The following is a 25,446-nucleotide window of genomic DNA, read 5'->3' as shown; positions in this document are numbered from 1 at the left end:
TTCAAGTACCAGGTATAGTGCAGTGGCTGGCAATAGTCTATTAAAAAGTAACTTCTATGAGACATACAGTTGGTCAGAAAATTAAATGATGGCACAGGGTAGAAAAGGCAACTAACTGTAAGAGGCTGCATGTTGCACCCTTTGTCATTTTTTGAGGCAAATAAGATTGGTAGAGAAAAGAAACCACAAAACGTGATGTACACAGAACTCTAGAAGCGAAGCAACCCCAGGAACAGCCTGTAAGTGCATGGATAAGAGAACAAGAGGGTACATGGGTATTAGCCACTAGGAAGCACTAATAGAGTGAACAAGTTTAAACCATCAATATCCCAGGTGCTTAGCATAACTTAGGAATAAAGCAATTAGGATTCAAAGGGAATAATTATCAGATTTAACAAAGAGACCATTTAATGTTTGTCACCATGTCATTACTCCTATTTAATGGTAGGGGATCGCTAAGGAGTTAAAATGCATTGTGAGCATGGATTAGATAGTACAGTGAAACAAGTCACAACAGTTATCACTAAAAAGTGAGTAATTGCCGCAGTTACTGCATAATGACATCAAAGATGCTTTTACTTGCCCCTATACTTTGAGCAGGAAATAACAGGCAACTGTGTGTGAAGTCTGCTGAAAAATATATTAAATGATAAATACTGTAGATGGAAATTCATGAATGATGCAATCAGTGTGAACTGCTACCCCAGCTTTGTCATACTTTTTAGACTCATCAGCTAGTCAGGATTTTTCTGATTTCTTTCTATTCTTAACCTCTTCAATCCTTACACATCATGTCTTCAGTCTAACTCGCATTTATTTTGCCCAGAGCAGCCAATGATCTATTTTACTTTCAAGATATTCTTCACAGTTTAGCTGAAATGTACAGAATTCAGCTAAATATCCAGAGAGACTGCAACAGAAGAGTGAAATCCACCTGTTCTATTAGAAGTTAAATATGGAACAGAAGGTTTCCAGAACTAAATGCAGAAATCTTGATGAAACAAATGCTCTCTTTTCTGACATGCGAAAAGTAGAATGTAAATTTAACAGTCACGAAGAAACATTCTAATTCTGCTACCTCTTTTAAGTAACTGTCAAAAGAAAGACTTCTCTCTCTCCGAGAGAAATCAGGGAGTGCTAAAAATATAAAATTGAAACTGTTACCACTAGTCCAAAAGCAGAGGACAGAATTTAGTGTTCTAATCATAACGAAAATAATTGCTACTGAATCAAATTTCTCTCCTGATAAGATTTCAAAAACCACTAAGTACATATTACCCAGTGATGTGTGCATTCTTGGAAAAAGCTACTGTGAATCTTCAAGGCAGCACAGGCTTAAGTGATGTGCAAAAAACCTATGGTAATGACTGTGACATTAAAAGGTTCATAGAACCAGTATTAATAGCTAGAAGCAAGATGAAGCACTAGTTTTCTGCGAGGGATCATAGACAAAAACACAAAGCTAAGAAGAAAAGAGAATATAAATTTTGAGAACAGCTAAAAAACAGCAGGTGAACTCTTGCATCTACGGTCACATAGGAAATAAGAAGGGACTTGAATAATAAAGATCAGCCAGAACAGAAATTTTGTTTGGATTAGAATTCCAACAAATAACTCCGTATTAGGAATTCTGCTGAGCAAACATAATAATAACGCTGAAAACAGGCTCAGCATTTGATGCTCATGAAAAGGTATAATTCTATTCTTTAAAGAAACATATCCCACAAGTGAGAGGATTCCTGGACATATCAGCATTGAACCAAACAGTAATTCTGACATTATAATAAAATCTGTTTCATAAAAAATTAACAGAGTTTAAAGTTAATGGATTCCTTTCTTCAGAAAGGAAGCTCTTTATTTTTCCAAGTGTAATAATCATTGAAGATAAATGTCCAGTTTGAGCATTATATAAAGAAGCCAAATTGGCCTGTACTTTGAATATTTACATTTTCAGTGATTTTAGCATTATTTTCAAGCGTTCCATTTCAAGTCTTTTGAAAAAGAAAATATTGCATCTCAAGATGAATGGTATTTTGGAAAAGGTAATTATTTTTGTGCCTTGCTGGAAACCATAAGCAGCGATGCTGGATTCACAAACATGAAAGTGAAATCCATCCTAATACAAGTGAAACTTACTGGGCTAATTTCTTGTCTGGCATAAGTAACAGGAAATATGAATGAGAATTTTAAATTTGATATTTACTGCTATGTTTTCATTAGTTTCTTGTCTTAGTAACACAGCAAAGGTATCCTCTAAAATGAGGTTCTACTAATGTTGACATTCGTCCTTTAAACAAACACTCAGGACAGAATACATGGCCTCTGCCACAGGAAATATAGTTAGCAACCTTGTAAGCACCAATGAAAACAGGTATGTATTCAAATATAAGTGGTTCCAGTGAGATTGCTTCTGAAGCGCATTTTCAGGATTGGGGCCAAAAAGAAGAACTGACATACTGACAGTGGAATTCACAAGAAGTAGACTTCAGGGAGCAAGCTTCAGAAAATCCTTCATGCAAAGAATGATGTAGAGCAATTGTCCTGCTGGCTGAGAACATGTGGAGAGCAGAAAGAATCACAGCCAAACACCAGCTTGCTTAGATGCCTGCTTCCAAGAAGATTGTTCTTAAACTCCTCTTAGCATCAAATACAAATGTGAATTCTCAGCTTCTGAGTAGATTACCATTTTTCTATAATGAATGATTAAAATAATCTAATTTTTTTTCATTCACTATGACTGCTCCATTATGTATCATCGGGGAATGCAGATTTATGTATGCAAGTATTTGCCAGGCAACAAAGGAGGGATGTAGGGGCTGTTTAGCATATGGCAGAAGAGAAAGTTAACAAGAAGATTCAACTAGCCAGTTTACACAGTGGGCTTTGCCCACAATGGGCTAATTAACCTTAAAAAGATGCAAGATGAAAGGGGCTAAAAAATTAATCTCAGTTGGCAGTGTACTGAATATGCTATGGGTAATAATGATTTTAATTTATCTCAAAGAAGAGATACTTGGTGCAAATTAGAAAATCTGAAAATTGAATTATTATGGACCAGTTGGCCTGTTTACCCAGCATTCTGTTTTTGAATTAATAAGAGCACTATTTATAGGCTCTGCGGCCATTCAGTCATTGACTGAATGAGTCAGTAAGCTAAGTAGTGTCAGGGAGCATTTCCAGAATGCTGAAACTTGGTCATCTATACAGTTAAATTGTGAGAATGGGCAATTCTTTAAAACTCTTTTAAGAGTTTTGGCCTGGGCCAACAAGCATTCTCCTAAAAAAACGTCTGGGCACAGCTGAGAAGCTATCATGATCCTGCAACCAGTCTCAATAGGCTGTTTGTATGGGGACTTCCTCTTTAACAGAGTAAAGGAATTCAATGGGATGTTCCCAAGCACATTTAATTTACTAGTACAGACAAAATCTGAGTTTTCTAGAGCCCATTTTACCTAAAGGTCAATCTAAACAAATCTCTTTAGTAAAGTTATATGGAGAAACCATATCCGTAATTTTAATGAACAACATTCTGCCATTTTTTGACCTGGACACCGTATGCCATTAAGAAGGAAATACAACAACTTTATATTTCTTTTATATGCACTCTCTGTGCCAATAACTATTTGACAAAAGCCAGAGGGCACTCAGCCAGAGACTCCATTGTGGAAAGAAAGCCATTCTGATCCAATGAATAGAAAAACAAGAGACTTTGACCACCACTTAGGAAAACAATAACATGGTCATCATCAATCAAAGCAGAACTGGGTAGCAGAGAAGATATTGCTACATTCTTAGTTCGCCTAACTACACAGGTAATTAAGCCCCTACCTCACTTGTCAAAGTGAGCTGTTTTGTAAATCAAAGTTTAGAGATAAATAGCAAGTGGAATTACCGAGTAAAATGAGCTGAAGGGACTTAACCGAATTCCTAACTCTGACGTGCACATATTTGATATGAATGTACAAAGCTAGAGGATGATGGGGATAGCTTCCATCTGCAATGCTGCACTCACAATAAACTCTGTCTACAAAATTGGAGCCTATTACAAAAAATAAATTAGATTCATCCTTTGAGGACTAAACATTGCTCTGCAGAAAACTCAGTTCTCCAACTTCAATGAAACTAACTCCGAGAGGAACTGGAATGCTTTCCAATGCGAGCAAAAACCAGAGTCAACCTCAGTAAAACAGAGTTATGTGTTCAGTTAAAAGCACAAGCCCAAATTAAGCGGTGCATGTCTGCAATGACTTTACAAATTAAGAAGAGGAGGTATTCAGTCACTCCAGGTATTTGGGCAGCATTTTCTTTTAATACTGTTTCTGAATGAAACAACAGATTGGATTGGTCTAATAGACAGACCAAATATCTTATGGCTCTGCAACTTGGGTATAACTATTTCATGGTTCATCAGGTACTACTTTAAATATTTGCATACAAAAATTTTACACACAAAATTTTACCTTATACTTTATCAAAAGGTTTATCATTTTAAAAAAAACTTGTATAACAACATCATTGCATAACATTGTTGTTGTTACAGTAGCTTTAAGCAGACTAAAAATATTTCTTTCAATTAGATTTCAAGTAAACTACATTTTTTCTGTTTTGGGAAATCAGGGTTATTATCTAGGCTACAGCAACAATCTAAAATTGCACTGAGTACACCTTACAGCAGTATTTTTTATCTACTCCCATCAGTCTTAGAGATATGACAAAAATGTTTTAGAAGTGGATGGTGACTGTGCAAGATGATCAAATTAATAAAATTAGAAAATCATCTCCTTATACACTTACTGTTTGAACTTTGTGGAAATCCAGGTAAGGAGGATGGACCATTCATTCCAGGCAGAAGAACAGGAGGAAGGCCAGGGAGTCCTGGATAAGCTGCTGGCAAACTGATACCATGAAGAGAACCGCTGTCCATCATGCCTGGCTGCTGTACTGTTAATCCTAGCACATCAGTAGCCTTCTTTATGCGATCCAGTTCTTGCTGGGCCATCAGCTGCCTAACTGTTGTTGGAGCTAAATAATCTTTCTCCCGATCTAGCTGACTTCCCACAGTTTCTCTCACTTTTGTAATATGTTGTTTGGAAAAGATATGATCTCTTATAGACAAACGCGCAGAATATTTCACCCCACAGAGAGAACATTCTGGCTTTGTCCCATCAGGTCCAGTCTGATTTATCATGAATGGCTTCCCTATGTTAATCTTGAATTTCTTTTCTTTCGCCCGGGCATTCTGAAACCAGACCTGGACCACACGTTTGGGCAGACCAATCTCATTCCCTAACATTTCACATTCTTGCATTGTTGGAGTCCGGTAGTCACTAAAACAAGCTTTGAGAACTTTAAGCTGAAGGTTACTCATTTGTGTTCGGAAACGTTTGTGGCCTGGCCGATCACTGCTTTTGGATTTAAAGGGATTGCTAGCTCCAAATGGGTTAGGTGAACTTGGATCAGCTATGCTTGATGTTTCACTGCGGTCGGCATTATCATCAGGGTCATCAGTAATGTAGTAACTTTGGTCATGATCACCATCTTTTTCACTGAAATGTATCGAGGGGCTAGTTAGGGAAAAAAGAAATTTATCATCAGTATTCTCATTTGTAGGTGTAGTTGCAGTTTTTGGTAGTGTATCGTTCACAGGTGTTTTTGGTTCTTTGGGAGGTGACGTCGGTTTTGCATCCCCTGAACTGCCAGTCATGCTTTCCATTTCATTGTTCCCCTCGTCTCCTGTTGTGGCATCACTGATCGCAGTATTAATTGATGAGGTCTCATCAAAGTCAGTCTTGTTTTGATCATATCCAGAGTCAGCGGGAGGGGCATTCAAATTTTCTATATCCTCACTAGACTCTGCTTTAAAAGAAGAAGGACTTAAGAGATTCTTCGGTGACATCTCTGCTGTTTTGCTAACAGGGGTTGATACAGTGGAAGCCAACTCATTTTCACTTGATAATTCAGTTTTTGCTAATGACAATGATGGGTAATCAAAGAATATGTACTTTTGTGGACTTTCTCCTCCATCTTCAGTCGATATCAAAGGACTTGGAGGCAAACTATAACCTGCCTGCTTCCCTTCATTCCAATGTCGAGAGCGAATGTGACTTTCTAAAGCTGATTTTGCTTTAAACAGAGCTCGGCAAAAAGGACATCTTTTATGGGACTGGGCTGGACCAACTGCACGAAATTGTCCTTTTCTTTCCCGGGCTCTTGTGTTCTGAAACCAGACCTGTACCACTCTCTTTTTAAGCCCCACTTCACGTGCAATATGGTCTAGCATCTTTCTGGTGGGATTGGAATCTAATAAGTACTTTTCATAGAGTATTTCCAGCTGCTCTGGAGTAATCGTTGTTCTTAAACGCTTATCACGATGTTGATCTTCTCCACTGTTTCCTCCCTCTTTTTCACTACAGTTATTATCTTCCTTATCGTCCAGTTTTCGTTTCAGAGAACCAGAAACTGTAGCAGGATGTGTTGTATGTGATGAGCCAGTTTGTGGTGGCATCTGAGCAAGAGAACTATTAAGTAACTGTCCAGTCATCAAAGGATTATTGGGGTCAAATATCATATAGGGCATATCCATTGGTCTTTCTAAAAACTGTGAATGAAGAAACTGGTTTTGGGCTGCTAGGAAATGCATGTGCTGGTGCTCTTGCCAAAGTTCTAGAGTTGGAAAGGCAACTGTACACTGATCACATTGATATTGTAATAACTGAGGAGGTAGACTGTTCTGTAGAGAAGTCATTGAAATTGGTAAAGGACTGGAAGGGACAGGTGTAGTCTGTGATGCAGAAGGAGGTCTGCCTATTATCTGTGATTGTTTTTGTTGCTGTGATTGAGAGGCTGAGGGCTGAGGATCAGAAGGGGTTATTGGGGCAGACTGTACTGGTTTGGTGCTTTGGGAAGTTGAATCAGTTTGCTTAGAGATGGTTTCATTTTGTTTTGGTTTTTCTGTGGACTCTGGCTTAGGAGAAACCTTCTCAGGTTCTGGTTTCGGTGACGGAACCAAAGGAGTACTAGAACCAGAGCCGGAGCTTGCTGCTGTGACGGCCGTGCTTTTTGCTGAGTCGGTTTGACCGGCAGCTGTGCAGTTCTTATATACTGTTTGATCAGAGGCATCCATGGAATCTTCAGTTTGGCTTTCATCTTGAGCATCGTCATCTTCATCCTTGTAACACTGCTTTTTCTGGTGTGTTATCAAATCAAAAATCCTGGGAAAAACCACACTGCACTTTTTACACTGATATTGCATGTTACTTGTTCGAATGTAGCGCTCATTTGTCAGTTCCCTTTTCTCATTGTCTTTAGCTTCAGCTTGATTTTCATAACTTTTGCGAGCTTTTTGTCGTGCATTTTGGAACCATACAACAATAACTCGAGTAGGTAAGTTAAGAACAGTTGAAAGTTGTTCAATTTCATCATCCTTTGGGTAAGCATTTGTGTCAAAAAAATCTTGGAGAACACGAAGCTGGTAGTCAGTAAACCGAGTCCTAGATGATCTCTTACTGAAAGATGCATCAGACTTGTAAGGTTCTACAGCTGAAGGTTGAGGGTCAATTCTTATATCTTCCAACACTGTTATGGGAGGGTTGCTGAAATTATAGGGAGAATCTTTATTTCTCTGGCGCTCCTTGAACAGCGTATTACGAAACCAGTGCTTAATAACTTTCTGTGAAAGACCAGATTTCTCAGCCATTTCTTGAATCTGCTCTTCACTTGGAGAATTGTTAATATCAAAATAAGCCCGTAGGATTTTTAGCTGGTCATCTGTGATTCTTGTACGTGGACGCTTGAACTGAGAATGCCGTAGGAAATTGGGATCTAATCCCAGCTGCTGCTGACAAAGTTGTGTGAGATCTGCAGACAAAGTATCCATTGGGGGCAACTGGAGGGCAAGCTGAGGAGGTAGTGCAGGATGCTGCACTGGCTGCATCATAATTGGAGGGAAAAGTGGGAGATCAAGTGAAACGGGAAGCTGGACTTGAGGTGGGGCTGATGGCGGTGGTGGCGGTGGAGGAGGTGGTGGTGGTGGTGGAGGGGGTGGTGGCGGTGTGGGTGGTGGAGCTTGCAAAGGAGTGGGAGTTGTGTTTTGAATTTTTCCAGACCCAGCTGAAGAAGACTGAGAAGGCGTTGGAGGAGGAGGCGGTGGAGGTGGTGGAGGAGGTGGCGGTGGCGGTGGTGGTGTTTCTGGAGAAGAAGGAGAAATTGGATAAAGCTTGTCATATGCCTCCCGATATTGCCGGGCAAACTTTTCTAGTGCTCCATATGGAAAAAACTGCCCATGCACATGCTCTTGATGACTTTTCAGAATAAGAATGTTGGAAAACAGCTTACAGCAGGTTCCACATTCCAATTTGTCTGTGTTTTCACCTTCACCGATCTTGCTCTTCTTCTGCACTTTTTGTCTGTTCTCGTTGTACTGGATAACTAACTCAAACCCAAAGTTCTCCAACAAAGCCTTGGCTGCATTCCCCCTTGCTCCAGAAGCTATTCTGGGTGGTGGGATGGTTGGTTCTGAGGATTTTGGCTTCTTCATATCTTTGTTTTCTTTTACTCCTTCACTCTCATTAGTAAATTCTTGCTTTGGCTTCTCTTGTTTTTCAGAAGTTTCTTCTGACTCCTTATATGATGGCATTTCCTTTATCAACTGGCAGTCTGTACTTACTAAGCTATTTTGCTCTGCTTTCATCAGCTTGCTACTTTGCTGCTGCTGTTTTTGGGACTGAAGTTGGGGTTGTGTGGATTGATACTGTTGTGCTTGTTGCTGCAGTATCTGTAGCTGTGTTTGACCAACATGGTGCTGAGTTTGTATCTGCTGCTTCAAATCTTCTAGCAGTGATCCTGTCATACCAGCCATTCCAGGCATACCAAATGTAGCAGAACCTGGCAAACCCAGATCTGGGCTTAAGCTGAATTCTGTCCCAGGTATGTAGAATGGGAAAAGAAACTGAGGCTGTTGAAATTGCAGCAGTGCTTCTGGTGTCATTGGAAAGTGAGGCAAAAAAGCTGGGTTTAGAAACTGGGGTTGAAAGAACGCAGCTTGCTGTTGCAGTTCATGCTGTAGTTGCATTTGAAGTTGTGCTGGTGATTGGGGTGGGTGATGTGTAGGTTGAGCAGAAATTAATTCAGAAGCTTGCTTTTTATTTAATTCTTTGGCATCTAAATGTGTTTCTTTGCTGTTAACTGCTGGTAAGCTCATAGAATCTAGCATTCCTTGGCTGGGGCTATTAACATTCCCTGCTACACTATTTCCGCTACTTATATTACCACTTGGTTCTAATTTTGCAGCTCTTGCCTTTGTTTGATGAAGCACAGATCTCATATGGATTTCCAAGGTAGAACTTTGGCTATACGCAACATTACAAATGCTGCATTTGTAGGGTTTGTTATCAGTGTTGCTGTTGGTTTCTTGAGGGACAGGACTTGATGCTTCCTGCAAAACCTTTTTGAGTTTATGTAGATGGGACACTGAATTATAATGGACCAAGAGAATGTTCTTTTGAGTGAAAGACTCTTTACATACGGTACACTTATATGGGCGAGATGGATCTAGAAATTTTTCCATAGTAAAATTTGGCCCTTTTCTAAAAGGTAAGGTCCGCTTTGGTTCTGAGCCCATATCATCTGGAATAGAGCTACTATCACTTCCTACTGGACTTGCTTTACCTTCCTGGTCCATCTCATAATCTCTTTCGATTTCCTGTTCTAGTGCATGATCATCTTGTGCCATACTTTCACTTTCTGCCCAGAGTTCACCATTTACAGGTAAAGATGCACACAGCTGCTGAAGTTCAGCTTCATTGAGTTCAGGGTGGCCTGCTTCCAAGTGTTTTTTTAAAGCCTGGAATGTACGGAAGCTACGTTGGCAAAGACTACACATGGTAGCAGCCCGAATAGCATGATACTGGGAATGTATCTGAAGCTTCTGCATAGTCTTAAAAGCCAAGCTACAATGGTTACAACGGTATTTATAGACATGGCGATCAGAAACAGAGAGCTGTTGCTTCTTCTGCTGTTCATTTAGCTGATCCGGCATTGAGTCAGTGGTCTTTATATCTTTACTGCTGCTCTTATTCCAATCTGACGTTTCAGTAGATTCCTTAGGTGGTTTCTGTTCCTCAGTCTTAATTTCCACTCCAGTTTTTGATTCCTCAATCCCAGGGGTATTTTTCCCATCCACAGGACTTTCACCTAGTTTAAAAAAGGTGAAGTGTCTTTTAGGTAGGCAGAAGAGAATATTCCATAGTATTAATGTTTTTTCAGCATAATCATAAATCAAAGATTGCACCTAGTATTCTTGGTGCTGGCACAGCAATCTGATGACAATCTATCCTTGCCCCAGAGAAGAATTAAACAGGATCAATAGGAGGTTAAAAAAAAGAGTAATAATGAATGTCAAAGCTGGCCTGGTAGTGACATAGGGCTTCTCTTTGTCATAAAAATTTATTGTTACAATAGGAGCACCATACAAGAAGAGGAAACCAAACAGTAGGAAAAAGAGGGAAGGAGTAGAAATGGAGACAATAGGTAGGAGAAGTGATTAGAAAGATAGGCTAGTATGAAAGTGGCTGAGGAGAGAGGGAAGAGTACACTGTGACAGTTAGCAAAGCAGCTGCTCAGCACAGAATACAGCATGAGAAACTTACTATTTTAAACATATTTACTGGAAATGCAGGCAGGATCATTTGCCAGTGATGCTGGTGAAAGTCCTGCAGTCTTTTAGGACTGAATCTTACTTGCTGTTTAAACAAGAAGGTCCTACCTTCAAAGTGGCTAGGTGCTATCGCATGCTGATTTTTAACTTTACTACAAGCAACTAGTGTGGCACACCCAAGCCAAGTACTCATGCACATGAGACAAGCTGCATCCTAGTAGCTCTACATGTGTGCAACCAGTCAAATTCAGGCTCATTAATATTTTCTGTCTGTCTATACATAAACCAAAAAGGACTCACTTTCCAAGAAAGAAACAAGTGGTTTATTTCTAAATCATTTATACCTGTCTTTTGCATGTCTGGGTTTTTTCTTGCATACCTGAATATTTTCCAGATCCCTCAGTTGTAATAGTTGCAGGTGTGTCACGTTCAGATTTCTCTGAAGTAGCTGCTGGCAATAGCATACTATTGGGCATCATGACATCTGGTACAGGAACCTTTGAAGAACAGAGTATTATTACAGAAGGAATCACACTATTTAATACTATGTAGCTGTACTAAAATGTAATTTAATAGATTCACCACATCTGGATCAAAGACTGCCATGACGAGGTCAAGGTCTTGATTCTGTCCTTGAAAGTAGTTTTCTGACAGAGCAATCAAAGCATTGGGTGTCCCTTGCTGGATCCACAATAAGATGATGCTACACTACATACACTCAATATGAACTACATACACTCAATATTTCATTACAGTCAATGTCACCACAAAGTAAGTTTTCCTGGCTATGTCAGGTTTGTTGGTTATTTCAGGAGAATTCTCCTTAGACATCCTCCAGAGATGAAGATAATGTCCAGACAGTCATTGGTCTGTTCCTGACCAAGGCAATCACTTTGTTTTACCTGTATTATTTTTAAGCAAATGATGGACCTTTCATGAGTTTTGAAAGAATTTCCCATTAAAATAAGATTTTTTTCATGTAAAATAAGATTCTTTTCTCCTTCTCATCTTAAATTGCTTATATGAGTATCTCCTTCAGACTGCTTTACCTATTGTGCTATGCTTTTGAATTATGGACAGAAAGAACTCTTTAAAAGATGTACTGTTCTAGGTGCCTGACAGTATTTAGTTAAATTAAGCTGACATAAACACTGCTCAACACTCCATATCTTCTTTTCTGCTCAGACCTTTAAGACATACTCATACCTGAAAGGAAGCATTTTCTAGGGGGTTCAGACTGAGACTTAGTAGGACTGGGTTCAATCTCCTGCACTGTCAGAGACTGTTTAAATGATCTTGGCTAAATCAGTTCAGGCTGTGTTGCAGTTCCTCATCTCTAAAAATAAGATAATACTCCCTTACCTTACATAAATGTAAAAAGAATGTCCACAGAAGTTTTTAGTGATCTTACTTTAATAGCAGAGGCTACGTAGAGTACTAGATACGAGCCGGAACACTCTTCATTTAGCATCTAATGTAATCTGGTGAAGTGTAACTTTTTTAACACTTTAACAAATTATTTTGAATCATTATTAGGATACATAAGAATGATACGTATACAGAGAGATAGATGGATTATATATGTATAAATTATCTATTGGAAGAAATATTCTAGCCATGTTTTAAAAAGCCCTGGGCTCACATATGAAATTCAAACATTGGCATTGATAGCATCCTCTCAGAGGACTAGTGACTCTGATTCTATTTGGGAGGGAAAGACTTTTTTAAAAATGGTCCAGGTAACTAAAACTATTCTGCAGAAGAAAATTTTGCTATAAATCGTATTTCTTTTTGTCATCAGAGAGTTGAGATATAGAAAAAGCATGTTAATCTTGGTAACCAGGACACAAATGATGTAGATTATGTTCTCCTATCTCTCTTTTTCTGCCACATACATTAATTTTTTCCTCTCAGAAATAGACAACTCCCAGCATCCAGAGAGGAGAAGAGAGGAGAGGAGAAGAAAGAATTCAGAGTTGCCCCATTATCAGTATTTAAGGAACCATGGACTTGAGAAGAAGCTGACAAACCTCAGTACTGAGACTTTTTTCCACATTTTTTTAAGTCTCTGAAAAGAGTCTGAAAAAGTTAAGTTTCTACTGTATTTTCCTTGTGGTGAGCCAGTATTACCCAGTCTGGAAGAGCTATAGAAAGTAGAGAACTGGAGGAAAGAAATGAAGAAAAAAATCTTTAAACTGTTTTTATGAATCCTAATTTTGTGTTTGCTCATCAGTACCCAGCATAAGGAGCCGTAGACCTCAGAAAATCAGTCAGGAGCAAATAGATTTTGCTAGTTATCACATCCATGTGAGTTGTAGGCAATCCAGTTCAGATCCCTGTTGGATGCAGGGTATGTACCTGAAATCAGGTACGCCATATCCCAAAGAACTGACCTAGCTGGATTATTGCCTATTCTTGGACTTGTCTTTCTGTTCCTTATTCATACTTTTTTCAAGAAAAATCTGAAGGGTCTTTCACAGTGGACAAAAGTAAGAAATATGACATTCCATGCTATATCAAATTTGTGTCTTCCAATTAGCACTATTACTGTATAGTGAATTTCATACAACATAATGAAAGTACAGCTCAGCTTTAAAACAGAAATTTTTCTACTTTTTGCTTAGAGAAATCCCTGCTATTTTACAAACAGAAAGTTAAGGGTCACATTACCTCTGAGCATTGGATATTATTAGACCCAATTTACAGGTGTGCACTCAGAGGCACTGTCAGGCTTGATTTTTCCAAGGTTAAAGTCAGTGAGGAACTGCAGGTCTTCTCCATCTTTGAAAGCTATCCTCAGTGATCTTCCCAAGGGACATCAGTCACTGGATGAGCTAGGAACAGACTTGAGAGTCCTGACCCTCTCCCCTGCTCGGGCTACCTGAACACTATGTCACAACAAATACATTGCCGAGAGGTTTGAGCCCGTTTCTGTAGCATGCACATCAGCATTTGGATCACTTACTGTCATGAGCAGTTTCTCCACGCAGTCAGGGGATACACTGTGCAAGTGGGTCAAATGAAGCTGGAGGTGCATTTTGTTGCTGAGGACATCCTGGCAGAGGGGGCAGCAGATAACAGGTTGCATTGAATGCTGTGATAGGACATGCATCTGGATACGATTTGGGTCCCTACTATTGTAGTTACAATAAGGACATTGATAGAACTGAAAAACATCAAATTAAGATGCGGAGTATTAGTCAGCGTGCTTTTAATAACTTGCTGATATTGCTATTTTAATAGCTCATCATCTCTGCTTTATTCTTGAGTAATTTGAAAGACTTCTAGAACACAATTAAACTGTTACATTTTCTTTTACCTGCTCATGACAAAATTTATTGTCTTCTGGAGGCTTTGATTTTTTAGCTGCACCATCCTCTTCTTTTGCCAGAAGAAGCTGTTGTGCCCCTACCACAGTGTTCACTTTTGATTCCTTCTCTGGTGTGACTATTCCTGTTTCAAAAACATAATTTTTAAGAACACATTTTAAAGTTAAAAATATCCTGTTTTGCAAAGAGACTGTGATTCCAAAGCACTCTATTGTCTCTTTTTTTATACCTATATAAGGTCTGAGAAAAAAAAATATAACAAACTCTGGTACGTACAAAGGTGAAAATACACTTTTTTCCTTGATGGAGATTCTATAAATCCATTTTAAAATGGATTCTTCTCTACTGTTTAGATAATCCTAGGTTGCCTTTAAATATTAACCAATAATGTGCTTTCTTTAGCAGCTCAGTATAAATTTGTGTATTACACTAAAACAAATCAGTTTTGCTTAAAAATCCTGTTTTCAAAAATAATTAATTTGTTAATGTTTAATTACCTGCTCTCTTTCCTAAACTGTCTGAGCAATATGGTTATTATGCTGTTTTAATAACTCCTGCCTGGTTACGATTCTGAAGCTAAATATAGTGAGGCTTTAAAAGAAATACTGTGGAGAACAGGATTTCAGAGCTAGCTTAATATTAATTATATACAAAGATCAGTCATTTGGGATCGCCTTAGATGTTTACACTGTGAATTTTTATATTCTAGCATTTGTGATCAAACCCAAAATATAATTGTTTTCTACAGATACTTCTACTATTAAGCATTAAATACAACATTTACTATTATGCCTGAACTAGCTGTGTAACGCTGCCCAGTCTTGCACACATCAAAGAAAAGAGTGCAATTCTAATTTCCCAGTCCATCAGAAAATTCTTTCCAGCGTCAATTTGCCAGATAATCTCTTCTGCTAGGCTGGATATTACAAGAGCATTGGGTAGGCATGTCACATACATCTCACGACAAACACAAAACCTCATTTACCAACCATTCCAATCTCATCATAGTGCGGCATCATCTGACCTTTTTTCTGCTGTTTATTATGAGTATTTCTAATTTTAACTTTCAATTTTCACCATCTTCCAGTCAATTTGCAACTAAATTATTTCCAGGGTGAGGACACTATCACTGGACACTGGGTGCAAATACATCTTGAAATGCAATGAAGCTAAACCATTGATTGCTATCAGACCCAACGTAAATATATAGTCCAGGGGTAATCTGATTGTATGCTGTGCATGAAGATTTATCTTGATTTTTTTCAATCCACATAAGGTTCATATAAATGAGCAAATTGCACCTCATTGCAAAATAACCTAGGATTAATTTAAAAATAAGGTCATGGATGTTACAGAAACAAAGTAAATATGAACAAAGAAAATACTTACATTTTTCTGTAGACAAAACCAAGAACTTTTGAAAATTATTATCATATAGACTTTGTGAAGTATTTGATATTAACAGCACACCATTAGAGAAAAACAAAATAGGGGGACACTTTCAAGGTAAATACCAAATCCTCACAGTATAATAATAAACAATTGAAAGCTGAATCATATAGAGACATTCTGAAGGGTATTTAAAAAAAAGCATATTTTATTACTTATATATTGATGGTGATTTCCCCACACATTGTTTTTCATTCCTAAGGTGATAATTATTTCTTTTGGTGTAATTTAGACTAGTAATTCCAACATGTTCTTGCTCAAATTAAATTTTATTCCTGCCATATTTTCCTACTTTTAATGACCAATTTGTCAACATCAGTTTATTATCCGAACAAGCTGCCTTCTGGAGCCCCACTGAATTTTTACACCCTGAGGAACTGATCTTGGAGGCCTCAAATAGGTTGCTCATAAGAGCGATGCCTAAGAGCTGAAGGATTGGTGATGCTTGAAGGCATAAAATATACGATACAGTAACATATGCCACCATTTTATTACTCAGTCTGCTTCATGATATTACAGTACTCTCTGGCCTATCAATATATAGTTATTATTTAAGTGACTTAACTGTGAGAATTATGAGAAGTAAAAAAGTGACAAACTATATGAACAGAGAAATATTCCTTTTCAGGTTTTAGAAGGATAGGTTCAAATTATTAACCTGTCTTCATCTCCAGCTGTCAAAAGTGTCCAACAGTCGACCACCGTCTCTTACCTTTATCATATGTCAGTTTTAAAATGTTCCTTTTTAAAGACAACTGGGCCAGAATCACAGCTGGTGTAAACTGACACTGCTACACAGCAAGCTGAATTTAAAAATCAAAATAAAATAATCCCTCCTTCTCCTTCCCTCACCAGGCTAGGCTGTTCTCACCATTTGGGATCCAAATTCTACTCCAAGAAAGTGTATTTAATCATCTTTGGGCATTGGTATGTAACTGCTGGTGAATTTTAGCTTAGGGTGCACTCCGTGTGTGCCTGGGCACGCACAAAGCTAAGGTTAGACATCGTTTCCCAACAGAGGACACGGTAACTTAATTATTTCAAAGGGCCAATAATAATCGTGAAACTCATAGTTCTTGATTCTATAAAATCAAGCAAATTTTTGGTTAAATTTTCTTTTGCGGTTAATATAATAAAACCTTGGAGTTATAAAACACTAGGCTGGGTCAATAAACGCGAAACAAAGCACGGCTTTTTTTATGTTTACTATGATATTTATATAAATTATTGGAATTTACAAAGGCCTTGATGCTTGGGTTGTTCTGGATTCGTTCAACCCCAGGTGCTTTTCAAACGACCAAGCCTGCACCGGGCCTAAAGCACCGGAGGCTGCGACCGAGCCCTGCGCGACGGGGACCCGGTCCTTCAGCCCGGCCCCCGGGGAGCCGCCTGCCCCTGCCCGAAGCGCGGCCCCAGCACCCCCAAATCCCAGCAGCCGCAGCACTCCGCAGCAGGTCTTCGCTCTCCGGAAGCACGCGTGCCAAAACCGAAGGAGGAGCCGCTGCGGGGATAGTCGAACGGCCTCGCTATYACAGCCCGCTGCCTCTACTTTCTGCTTTCTGAGCTGAATTCCCTGTTTTAACAAGTTTCCTGCAAGGAGGCTGAACAAAGTTAGGGTCTTGCGGACATGGTATTGAARGGGCTGGGGAGGAGGAGAGAACATGTTAAGGTCCCAAGCACGCAATGCTGTACTGCTTTCACAGCTGGATATTCCACCGGCACACTATTCCTAACATGCAGCTGTAGAAAAAACACTAAATGCAGTTGTTATTTGTGCTTTAAATACATGCTTTTTATTCTTGACACAAGCTATGTGTTGCTTTCTCCCCAATTGTGAAACGCAAACCGTAATTCATTTTACTAAGCAAAGTGCACGGCATTATTTTAGCTGAATAATGTAATTTCAGTGCATTTAACACAAAAACTAAGTTTAATTATAAATAAGCGCCATGAAATAGACTAGTCAATGATTACCTGTCAGTTACAGAATTATAGAACTTGTGTAAGGGCGCTAATACAAAAATGACATAATTCACTGGAATTCAGATGCCATCACCTTCTTAACAGTTCTGGAACTCMAAAATAAAATAAAACTGTTTCTGTTACTAACAAGGAAAAAGCTAATAAAATATGTATGCCAGTGAAATAAAATCCTGGAACACCTATAATCAAAATACTATTTTGTTATTTATGAATCTATGTATTTGATAAAGATTGCATAATTTAAGACTTCTGACACATCAGATGATGTTATTCAGCCTCAAAAATAATTCTAAAATTATAATTACTGGAAGAGTATTCTTTCTAATTAGAGTAGAATGAAAGGATAATTTTCATTGCAATAATGAAGGTTAATTTCCATCCTTCCTCATGTTTACTACCTTATTAAAAAGTGCTCCCCATAGCCATGGCAGAGACATATTACATTTTCAATGCAAATGTATTAATCTGGATAAATTCCATATTAATTCTTGCACTGCATAGAGCTGTAATTTGGATTATAATTAATCTAAAGTGGCACAAGATTTAAATGACAATATAAATGAGGCATTAGTAGGCTTTTCTATTCTGAATGAATATTCAACAAATATAACTTGCATATTGCCAAGTCTCATTTTGAAAGCTCTACTCCTCGAGATAAGGTAAGCAATACAGCACAACAGCTTACATAAACATTCTGTTACTAAATACATGTTAATCCTTTCTCGTCTAATAGATTCTATGCTAAAGAGAGGTCACACCACTTTCCTGTTTAACTTGTTAGTATTGTGATTAATTTATTGGTTTTCCTGAGATTTCTTTGGCAAGACTTGCAACATTCAGTTCGTAAGAAAACCCAAATTAACATTCAATTATACATACACAGTTATGCAGTCATTAGAAATACTTGTCAGCTGAGTGAAAATTAAGATGATGGTCTGAATGTTACATATATAGAATTAATTTAGAATAGGAAAATAAAAGTATCTAAAAGGTTTAGAATTTTACTGCGCAATCTATTTTCTGTAAGGCACAAAGGCAATCATGTATTTCAGCCTTTGTTTTTGCATGAATCCAACTGCAAAGTTATTTGTGTAATTGCTGGCACGGGAATGCAGAACAATTATGCTGCTTTTTTTCTGTAGTGCACCCAGTAGGCCTCTGGATATAGGTCTGTCCTAATTAAACTTGGCCCTTATGAGCAGCTAATCCTGATGGAATTCTGAGAATTCCCCTTCAGTATTTTTTCTAGATTCCATCTTTTTTTTTTCTGCTGAAATGTTAACATCTTCTTCTTTCTTGAACAATTTTAAATGGATTTGCCTAAAAAAAAAGGGGGGGGGGGCTAATAAACTCCCTGAAGTGCTTTGCATTTTTCCTAGGCAGAGTCCATGGTGGGAAACACAGGCTCCCGGTGGCTGTCACCTCTCTCTTCATGAGTTTCCAGGACAGCCCACTGATGAGAAAGCGCAGGAGGACCTATGTCAGCTTTGGAGCACGGCTTTACTGTGCTGCAGACAGCTCTTTCCAAGTTGAAGAGCCAGCCAAGGGGGATATATATTTTAAACCACAACACAATTTCTTGCTCAGTATCATCCTCGTCATCATCAGCCTTTCTTCAGTCTCTTGATCTCAAAAAATAAAGCAACTGAAGAGCAGCTGGAGTTCTAAGCTGTGATAGATACTGACCTTAACACATTGACAAGCAAACTTAAAGCAAGCTCTAAGCCTTAAATCAGTCTTCTGAATTAATCTGGCATGGAAAGGGCCATCCATAATTTGTTTTTGAAATAAATCCAAAAATGTTTATTATGTATAGAGCAAATTACAATACGGGAGAATCTGAGTGTAAATAAACTGGCATGTAAAATGATATTTTCTCTACAACTATATGTCTATATGAGAATACAACCTCCTTTGTATGCTGCTGTCATTGGGATACAAGGAAAAGATATATGACTACCTGAAACTAATAGGCTTCAACCTGTTTCAGCACTTCTTCTGCTTCAGTGAATTCAACATAATGTAACTAGGTATAGCGTGCGGCAAAAGTAGCCAATGTAATATTCATTGTGACCATAGATTTCCATCTCATACATAAAAAGCATGGATGAAGTCACATATTTGCCAAATCAAACACAGAAAAAGCCTTGGGTATCTACACCAGATGCTGGCCCTCGGTTTGTTTGTGCACAAGTAAATGTCATGACATAGGGGTTTTGTTTTCAAAGACAGTAGCTTTCATTACTGGGCTTTGTCTATTCCAGGAGCTCAAAATTACCCAACCCCTAATCCGTTTTCAATGATATTTCCTCTTTCTTAGGCTGAATCATCTGTAAACTTTTTCACTGGATTTTGTGTATTTTTTTCAAAATGCCTCAAATAAATGCTCAGGAAGAGGCCAGATTCTTGAAAGTAACCGATCAGAGAGCAAGAGCAAAAAATAATAATAACAAAAAAATCCACATTCTTTAGGTTACAAGGGGGGCAAAATTTGATTGAAGAAAAAAATTCAAGTGGTACCTAATCCTATGCTTATGAAAAATTAATATGCCATCAGAGGAATCACAAGTACGGCTAAGATTAATGAAAGGCGCTTAAAAAATTACAAGCACACAAACTGATTTGATTAAAAAATAATCTCACTGGTCGTCCTGTAATATTCTTCAACTTATCCGCATCTATCCTGTCAGATGGTTATGATTAAAAATAGGTCAATGGGAGGCTACTGATAGAAATCACATGCAAAATGCACATGCAATGAATAGTAGTGGGAATGTCCAGACAGTTTAAAATGAAAGAGCATTTAATAAGTTAAAAAAAGAAGAAAGACAAAATTCTAGCATCTTACCAGAGTCTTTACTAGATTTTTTGACTTCACTATTGTCTCTCTCACTTGATTCTTTATCATCAGCAACAGCCACTGATGTACTTTTAGCAGACCCTTCTGTATCTTCACCTTGTTCTTCTGTGGATAAGCACAGAAAAGATCTAACTTAGTGACTGTTTAACAGCAATTTAAAATTTTCTTTTAATAAGACCAGCATTACAAGAGGGTGTCCAAAAGGGAGGAGGGGAAGAAAAGGAAACGGCAAAGAACAGTACTTGAAAGAGACTGGACATTAATTACGAAAAACTTGCAATATTTCAAAATCTACTCAGAAATTCTAAACACGTCTTTATCAGAAGATCCACCATTCACAGTGCGAGAGATTTAAGACTTGTCATTTCACRTGCTTTGGCTAGAAGTGATTTGTGTTGAAAAACACACGCACGCACACAYCATACAGACTTGAGCAAAAGCAAGCACATGTAAAAATGTATCTTAGAGCCAAAAAAGGGGGGAAAAGGAATTCCAGYATAAATCCTATTAGTGTAGCAGCATCCTGCTAATTGCAGTAAGTAAGTATTAGGTATTAGGTACTGTATTAAATATAAACCTCTGGCTTTGCTAGAGAAGTCTCAAATTCTGTCTCCAGGGGGAGCTATTCAGGATAAACGATACAACTTGGTATACAGCTTCCTAGGAAGCAGCATTACCCACACCTCACTTACGTGTTCACACCAGCTAGATTACATGGAAATCTTCACAGTAACTCAACCCTATTTAATTATTCTGTAAATCTTAGCTACGCTGCTACTGGTGGATTAATCTGTTTATGCAGTTAGCTTCTATGCTGGGGCTGTGTAGCACTAATCCGTGAAAGGCCCACTGTTCCTTTTCATCCTGTGATCATTTGTCTCTCACTGTGCTGATGTCACATTTTAATGAATTTTTAGCAATCTGAGTAATGCCAGATAACCAGACTTGCAACTCCCTACAGCACAGCATGCTGTTTTCATTGCAGCACAAAAAATAAAAATCATATTTCCCAGTTCAGGTAGGAATTATATAAATTAGGAGGTGAAGGTAAAATGGGATTCAAAGCACCAGGCTGCTCAATTTCATAAAATCTTTAATGACCATATAAATTAACCCTGGAAAGGCAAAAGGTCACAGACACACATTTGCATACACTCTTCTATTCACTTTTGATAAGCAGAGCTTTTATGCAGGGAACATGATACAATTAACCCTTCAGGAACCATACAAAATGCAGCTACCGACATTTTAAGTGTCAAGCATTAACTGAAAATTACACACTGCATAAAATTTTCATTGTAAATGCTATAGTGATTGAAAGGGGAAATAGTGGCCCTCTTCCCACCCCATGTTTTATTAATAACATTCTGACAGCCGAATGAAATATCCTCTGTCATATGTAGCAGCTGAGCACAAAAAAATTGCTACTTAGTGCCGTGCTTGCCAGCCATGCACTGAAACTGTATGCCTGGGCAAACAACCCTCCGATCGATGCGGTGAGCCTACCCGATTCTCAGCTCTCTGCAAAACCTTTCGTAAACCGGAAAAAAAAAAAAAAAAAAAGAAAAGAAAAAAAAGAAAACAAAAAGGCCAGTCCAAATATTAATAGTCAGTCTACTTCCATCCTTTGAAAATCATTTTGAGAATATCCTCTGTCATATGTAGCAGCTGAGCACAAAAAAATTGCTACTTAGTGCCGTGCTTGCCAGCCATGCACTGAAACTGTATGCCTGGGCAAANAAAAAAAAAAAGAAAAGAAAAAAAAGAAAACACGCAGCAGCGATTCCGGGAACGGAACCGAGGCGAACCGAGGCGAAGGAGCTCCGCGAGCGCAGATCAACGCGCTTCGCGCTGACATCCCCAAAACAACAGGGCGACGAGCAAACTCGGGTGTCGCGGCTCCTGYGCCACGCGGGGAGAAAGCTGGTCCCCTCTTTTAAAAAGAACTGTAAATACACATACAGATATAGATATCTACCTGTATGCATATACACAYATATATATATATATATAWAAAAACAAATTGCATCAAAACACGCGGTGCAGTTTCCGTGGCCGCCTGCCCCCTCCCACGCCGACCGCTAACCAAACACGGGCGGCGCCGCAGGCACCGCGGGGAGCGCGGCAGCGTTTGTAAGGGTGGCAGGGGAGCACAGTTTGGGATGCTGCGAGCCTCTGATCACGACGGGATCGGGCTGTGTGAACGCCAGGCGCGCGCACATGAGGCTCACATCCAGTGTCGGCCCCGTGGCCTGACACAGCCCGGGGCAGTTCCTTTTCGGCTCATCCTTGGGAGCGGGCGCGTTGCTTCTTTCGCTAGATTTACTGGCCCAATCCCCCTGGGCTGGAAAATGAAGTGTCAAAGTGCTACTGAGTGTCCTTATCTTGAGGGGACATAAAATTGTAAGGGCTATCGTGGCACACATTAATAAAACATTGTGTGTGTGTCAGGAAAAGAGAAAGAAAATTATGAAGGTACTAAAAGAAAAGCTACAGTATCATCTGGGTCTCATCAGACAATTTTTGCAGGGTGCTCTCCTGTTTTTCTGGTATGTGTTTTAAGTGTGAGAGAAATTCCCAGACATGTTCTCCTATACATCATCGTGGTGTCTGACCTCAGCCTGACCCTGGCAACAGTTTGAGAAATCTGAATGTGAACAAAGACTCTGTGTCAGCAGCCGGGAGAGATTGCGGGATAGACTTTCCCCATCAACTTAATCGCAAACAGCAGTTCTGAGGCCATAACTTTACAGGGCTCCACCAAGCCACAAACACGTAACCTCTCGAGGTGAAACTGCCCCCCTTCTGCGATTTTTCTCCGTCTTGTGGTGCTCCCTTTGATGTAGCAAGGCAATTAGCTCTAATGTTCAAGTACTGCAGCCCGGTTTTATGGTTTGGAAGGTGAGAGTTGTTTATTACAGGTAGGCTCCTGGGGGCCGTAAAGGCTTTGCAAATTTTTAATCATGCAAAAAACTAATCAAAATGTAACTTATACACACCATAAAAATTAATATCATTATTATGCACAGTATAAATTGCGTGCCTTGGCTTTCAATGGCGCTCACTTCTAGAAAATACATTTGGCATTCATTCCAGAAATATGTATGGCATTCACTTCAGAAATAAATTCATAGGCAAAAATGATAATACAACTTCTCATATTTTCCTTCAAAGCTGCAGTAGGCCCTTCTAAGATTCACACTGTTGCCACACTTCTCAAAGGGGACAGGACAGAAATTCAACAGCCCAAACGTAAAGACAGTAAATTTACAAAAAAATCCCTAAGACTATTTGCTAGAATAAATATCARGGCTATCTAATGAAGTGTGCTATCAAAGACAGTGCAAAGTTACCACTCGTGTCTCTTTTTAGTGACTTTTTGGTTCTCACTTAGTATGCTAACTAACACRGATACTATTCAGTTATAAAATGGTGACGGCTCCTGCTCAAAGACAAAAAATCAACAAAATACGATACGATGGTGCTGCAGATTCCAGAACAAGTCCTAATGCTCTGTTTTAAATTTACRAGAGTCCTGCCTATATACATTTACAAATGTCAGCTTTGAAAATGAATAGAACACCGGATTCAAACATACTTTAATGGCTTTAATAACACTTACTATTGCAATATGATATTTTATTCACACCTGGTTTTATTTTGCCTAAATGTTGAAAACTTCTTTTGATGTTGGCTCTCTTGAGTTTAGCCATTATCAACTTTTTTCCTCACAACCGACTTAGAATTAGACACAAAAATGAGGTTAACTGCACTGAAACTGTAAAACAAGGCAAAATGGAAAAGCTAAACTTCACAGGTAACATTAATCGGGTGATACTGCATATTATATATTCTATGTCATACACTTTAAACTGTTCCTCTACACTCTTGGGCCCCAATTCAATACCAGTTTTATGAAGGAAGATCCTAATGACCTTTCTCAGTCCACTGAAGTCAAGTTGCCTGAGGATTTCAATTGCAAAGTCTAGGCCTCAGCCAGACAAAGCTGAATGGCACATATACATAGCAGCAAAACGAGATGAATATTCATATGGAGATTAGAAAAGCTTGACTTGCTCAGATGCAAATAAAGGAACATAGCCAACACAGCCAAGGGATGGGGTAGAGAAACAAATACTACTTTTTGGAATAAAATACTCAGCAGTTAAAACAAGACATGGCAAAGTTGACTCAATCTTCTCCTTTTTAATCTAAAGGCATACAGATAGTCAAGGAGGCATATCAGTCACATTTTCCTCTGTTCTAGCAGAGAAGTTTCCCTATTGATGAGCAGCATGGGGAGTCTGTCTCCTAGCCTACCTTAAGAACATATTTTCAAGGGTGGAGGGTTTTTTGTTTGTTTCTTTTTACATCACTGATATATCAATCAACTGCCAGCAGTTCCTGTTTTAGTTCTGAAGATATATGTACATATATAGAGAGATATATACATAGATATATATGTAGGTATCCCTTTTGCCCCTTCCAATTTCCTAAGCAAGGATGATCTACTAGTTGTGGGTGAGTAATTGTGGTTATGAAGGAGAGAGCAAGATTAAGCAAGTGTTTGTGGCTGAGGACCGGATGGATAGGGAAAGAATAAATCAATTGACTAAAGTAGTAAGTAAATAAATAGGAAATGAGAGAGAGAGATTTTTAAAAAAATAATTGGGGCTTGTTATTCATTATGTTCAGTAAACGGCTGAATCAAAGGTACCCATAAATGTTCAGTGAAGGTATATACCAGGTTCACCTGGAGGAATGAATAGMTTAGTGAGATCAACTGTCAGGATGAAAAGGTAACCAATAGCAAAAGATAAATGAAGGGTGGATTGCAGCAATGGGCAGATGGCAGATATTGTAGGAACAAGAACAACAACTAAAAAAATAAAATGAAGAAAAATACTCACAGAATATGTGAGAGAAGAAAAGAGTAATTAAAAGAAAGGCTCGTGGATTTACTTCTAGATTGTCCTAGCTACACTGCTTAGTTGATACAGCCTCTTTCAGACTTCTGGATTGCAATTTATTCACACARTAATTCTAGAAAATATTTGTTAGATTTTCTGGCTGGTCTAGCAGAGCACGCATTAGGAACAGGATGCTGCACTCATTCAGGATCTGGACTGCATCCTCTAGTGGTCGTATTTCATCTTCAAATAGGATTTCTA

The 25,446-nt window shown here is 38.6% G+C and overlaps 1 protein-coding gene across 3 annotated transcripts in view; it reads right to left on the bottom strand.

The window, feature by feature from the left end:
* The window catches only part of ZFHX4 (zinc finger homeobox 4), a 146,889-nt gene that overhangs the window by 3,626 nt on the left and 117,817 nt on the right, over positions 1-25,446 (bottom strand). For 2 of the 3 annotated variants that reach the window (XM_085314305.1, XM_085314306.1), the window contains exons 5-9: positions 20,264-20,380; positions 13,974-14,107; positions 13,620-13,820; positions 11,034-11,151; positions 4,795-10,191 (exon numbers count right to left, since the gene is read on the bottom strand). In XM_085314305.1, the coding sequence (XP_085170431.1) occupies positions 4,795-10,191; positions 11,034-11,151; positions 13,620-13,820; positions 13,974-14,107; positions 20,264-20,380 (5,967 nt within the window). The remainder of the gene's footprint in view (positions 1-4,794; positions 10,192-11,033; positions 11,152-13,619; positions 13,821-13,973; positions 14,108-20,263; positions 20,381-25,446) is intronic. The other variant, XM_085314308.1, reaches the window with a different exon arrangement.

The sequence above is a fragment of the Rhea americana genome, unplaced genomic scaffold, assembly GCF_003343005.1.
Source record: "Rhea americana isolate MKP2758 unplaced genomic scaffold, rheAme1 scaffold_40, whole genome shotgun sequence".
In the NCBI taxonomy this organism is placed as follows: Eukaryota; Metazoa; Chordata; class Aves; order Rheiformes; family Rheidae; genus Rhea; species Rhea americana.
Note: the sequence above shows the minus strand (reverse complement) of the source record. Positions and strands in the feature narration are given on the sequence as shown.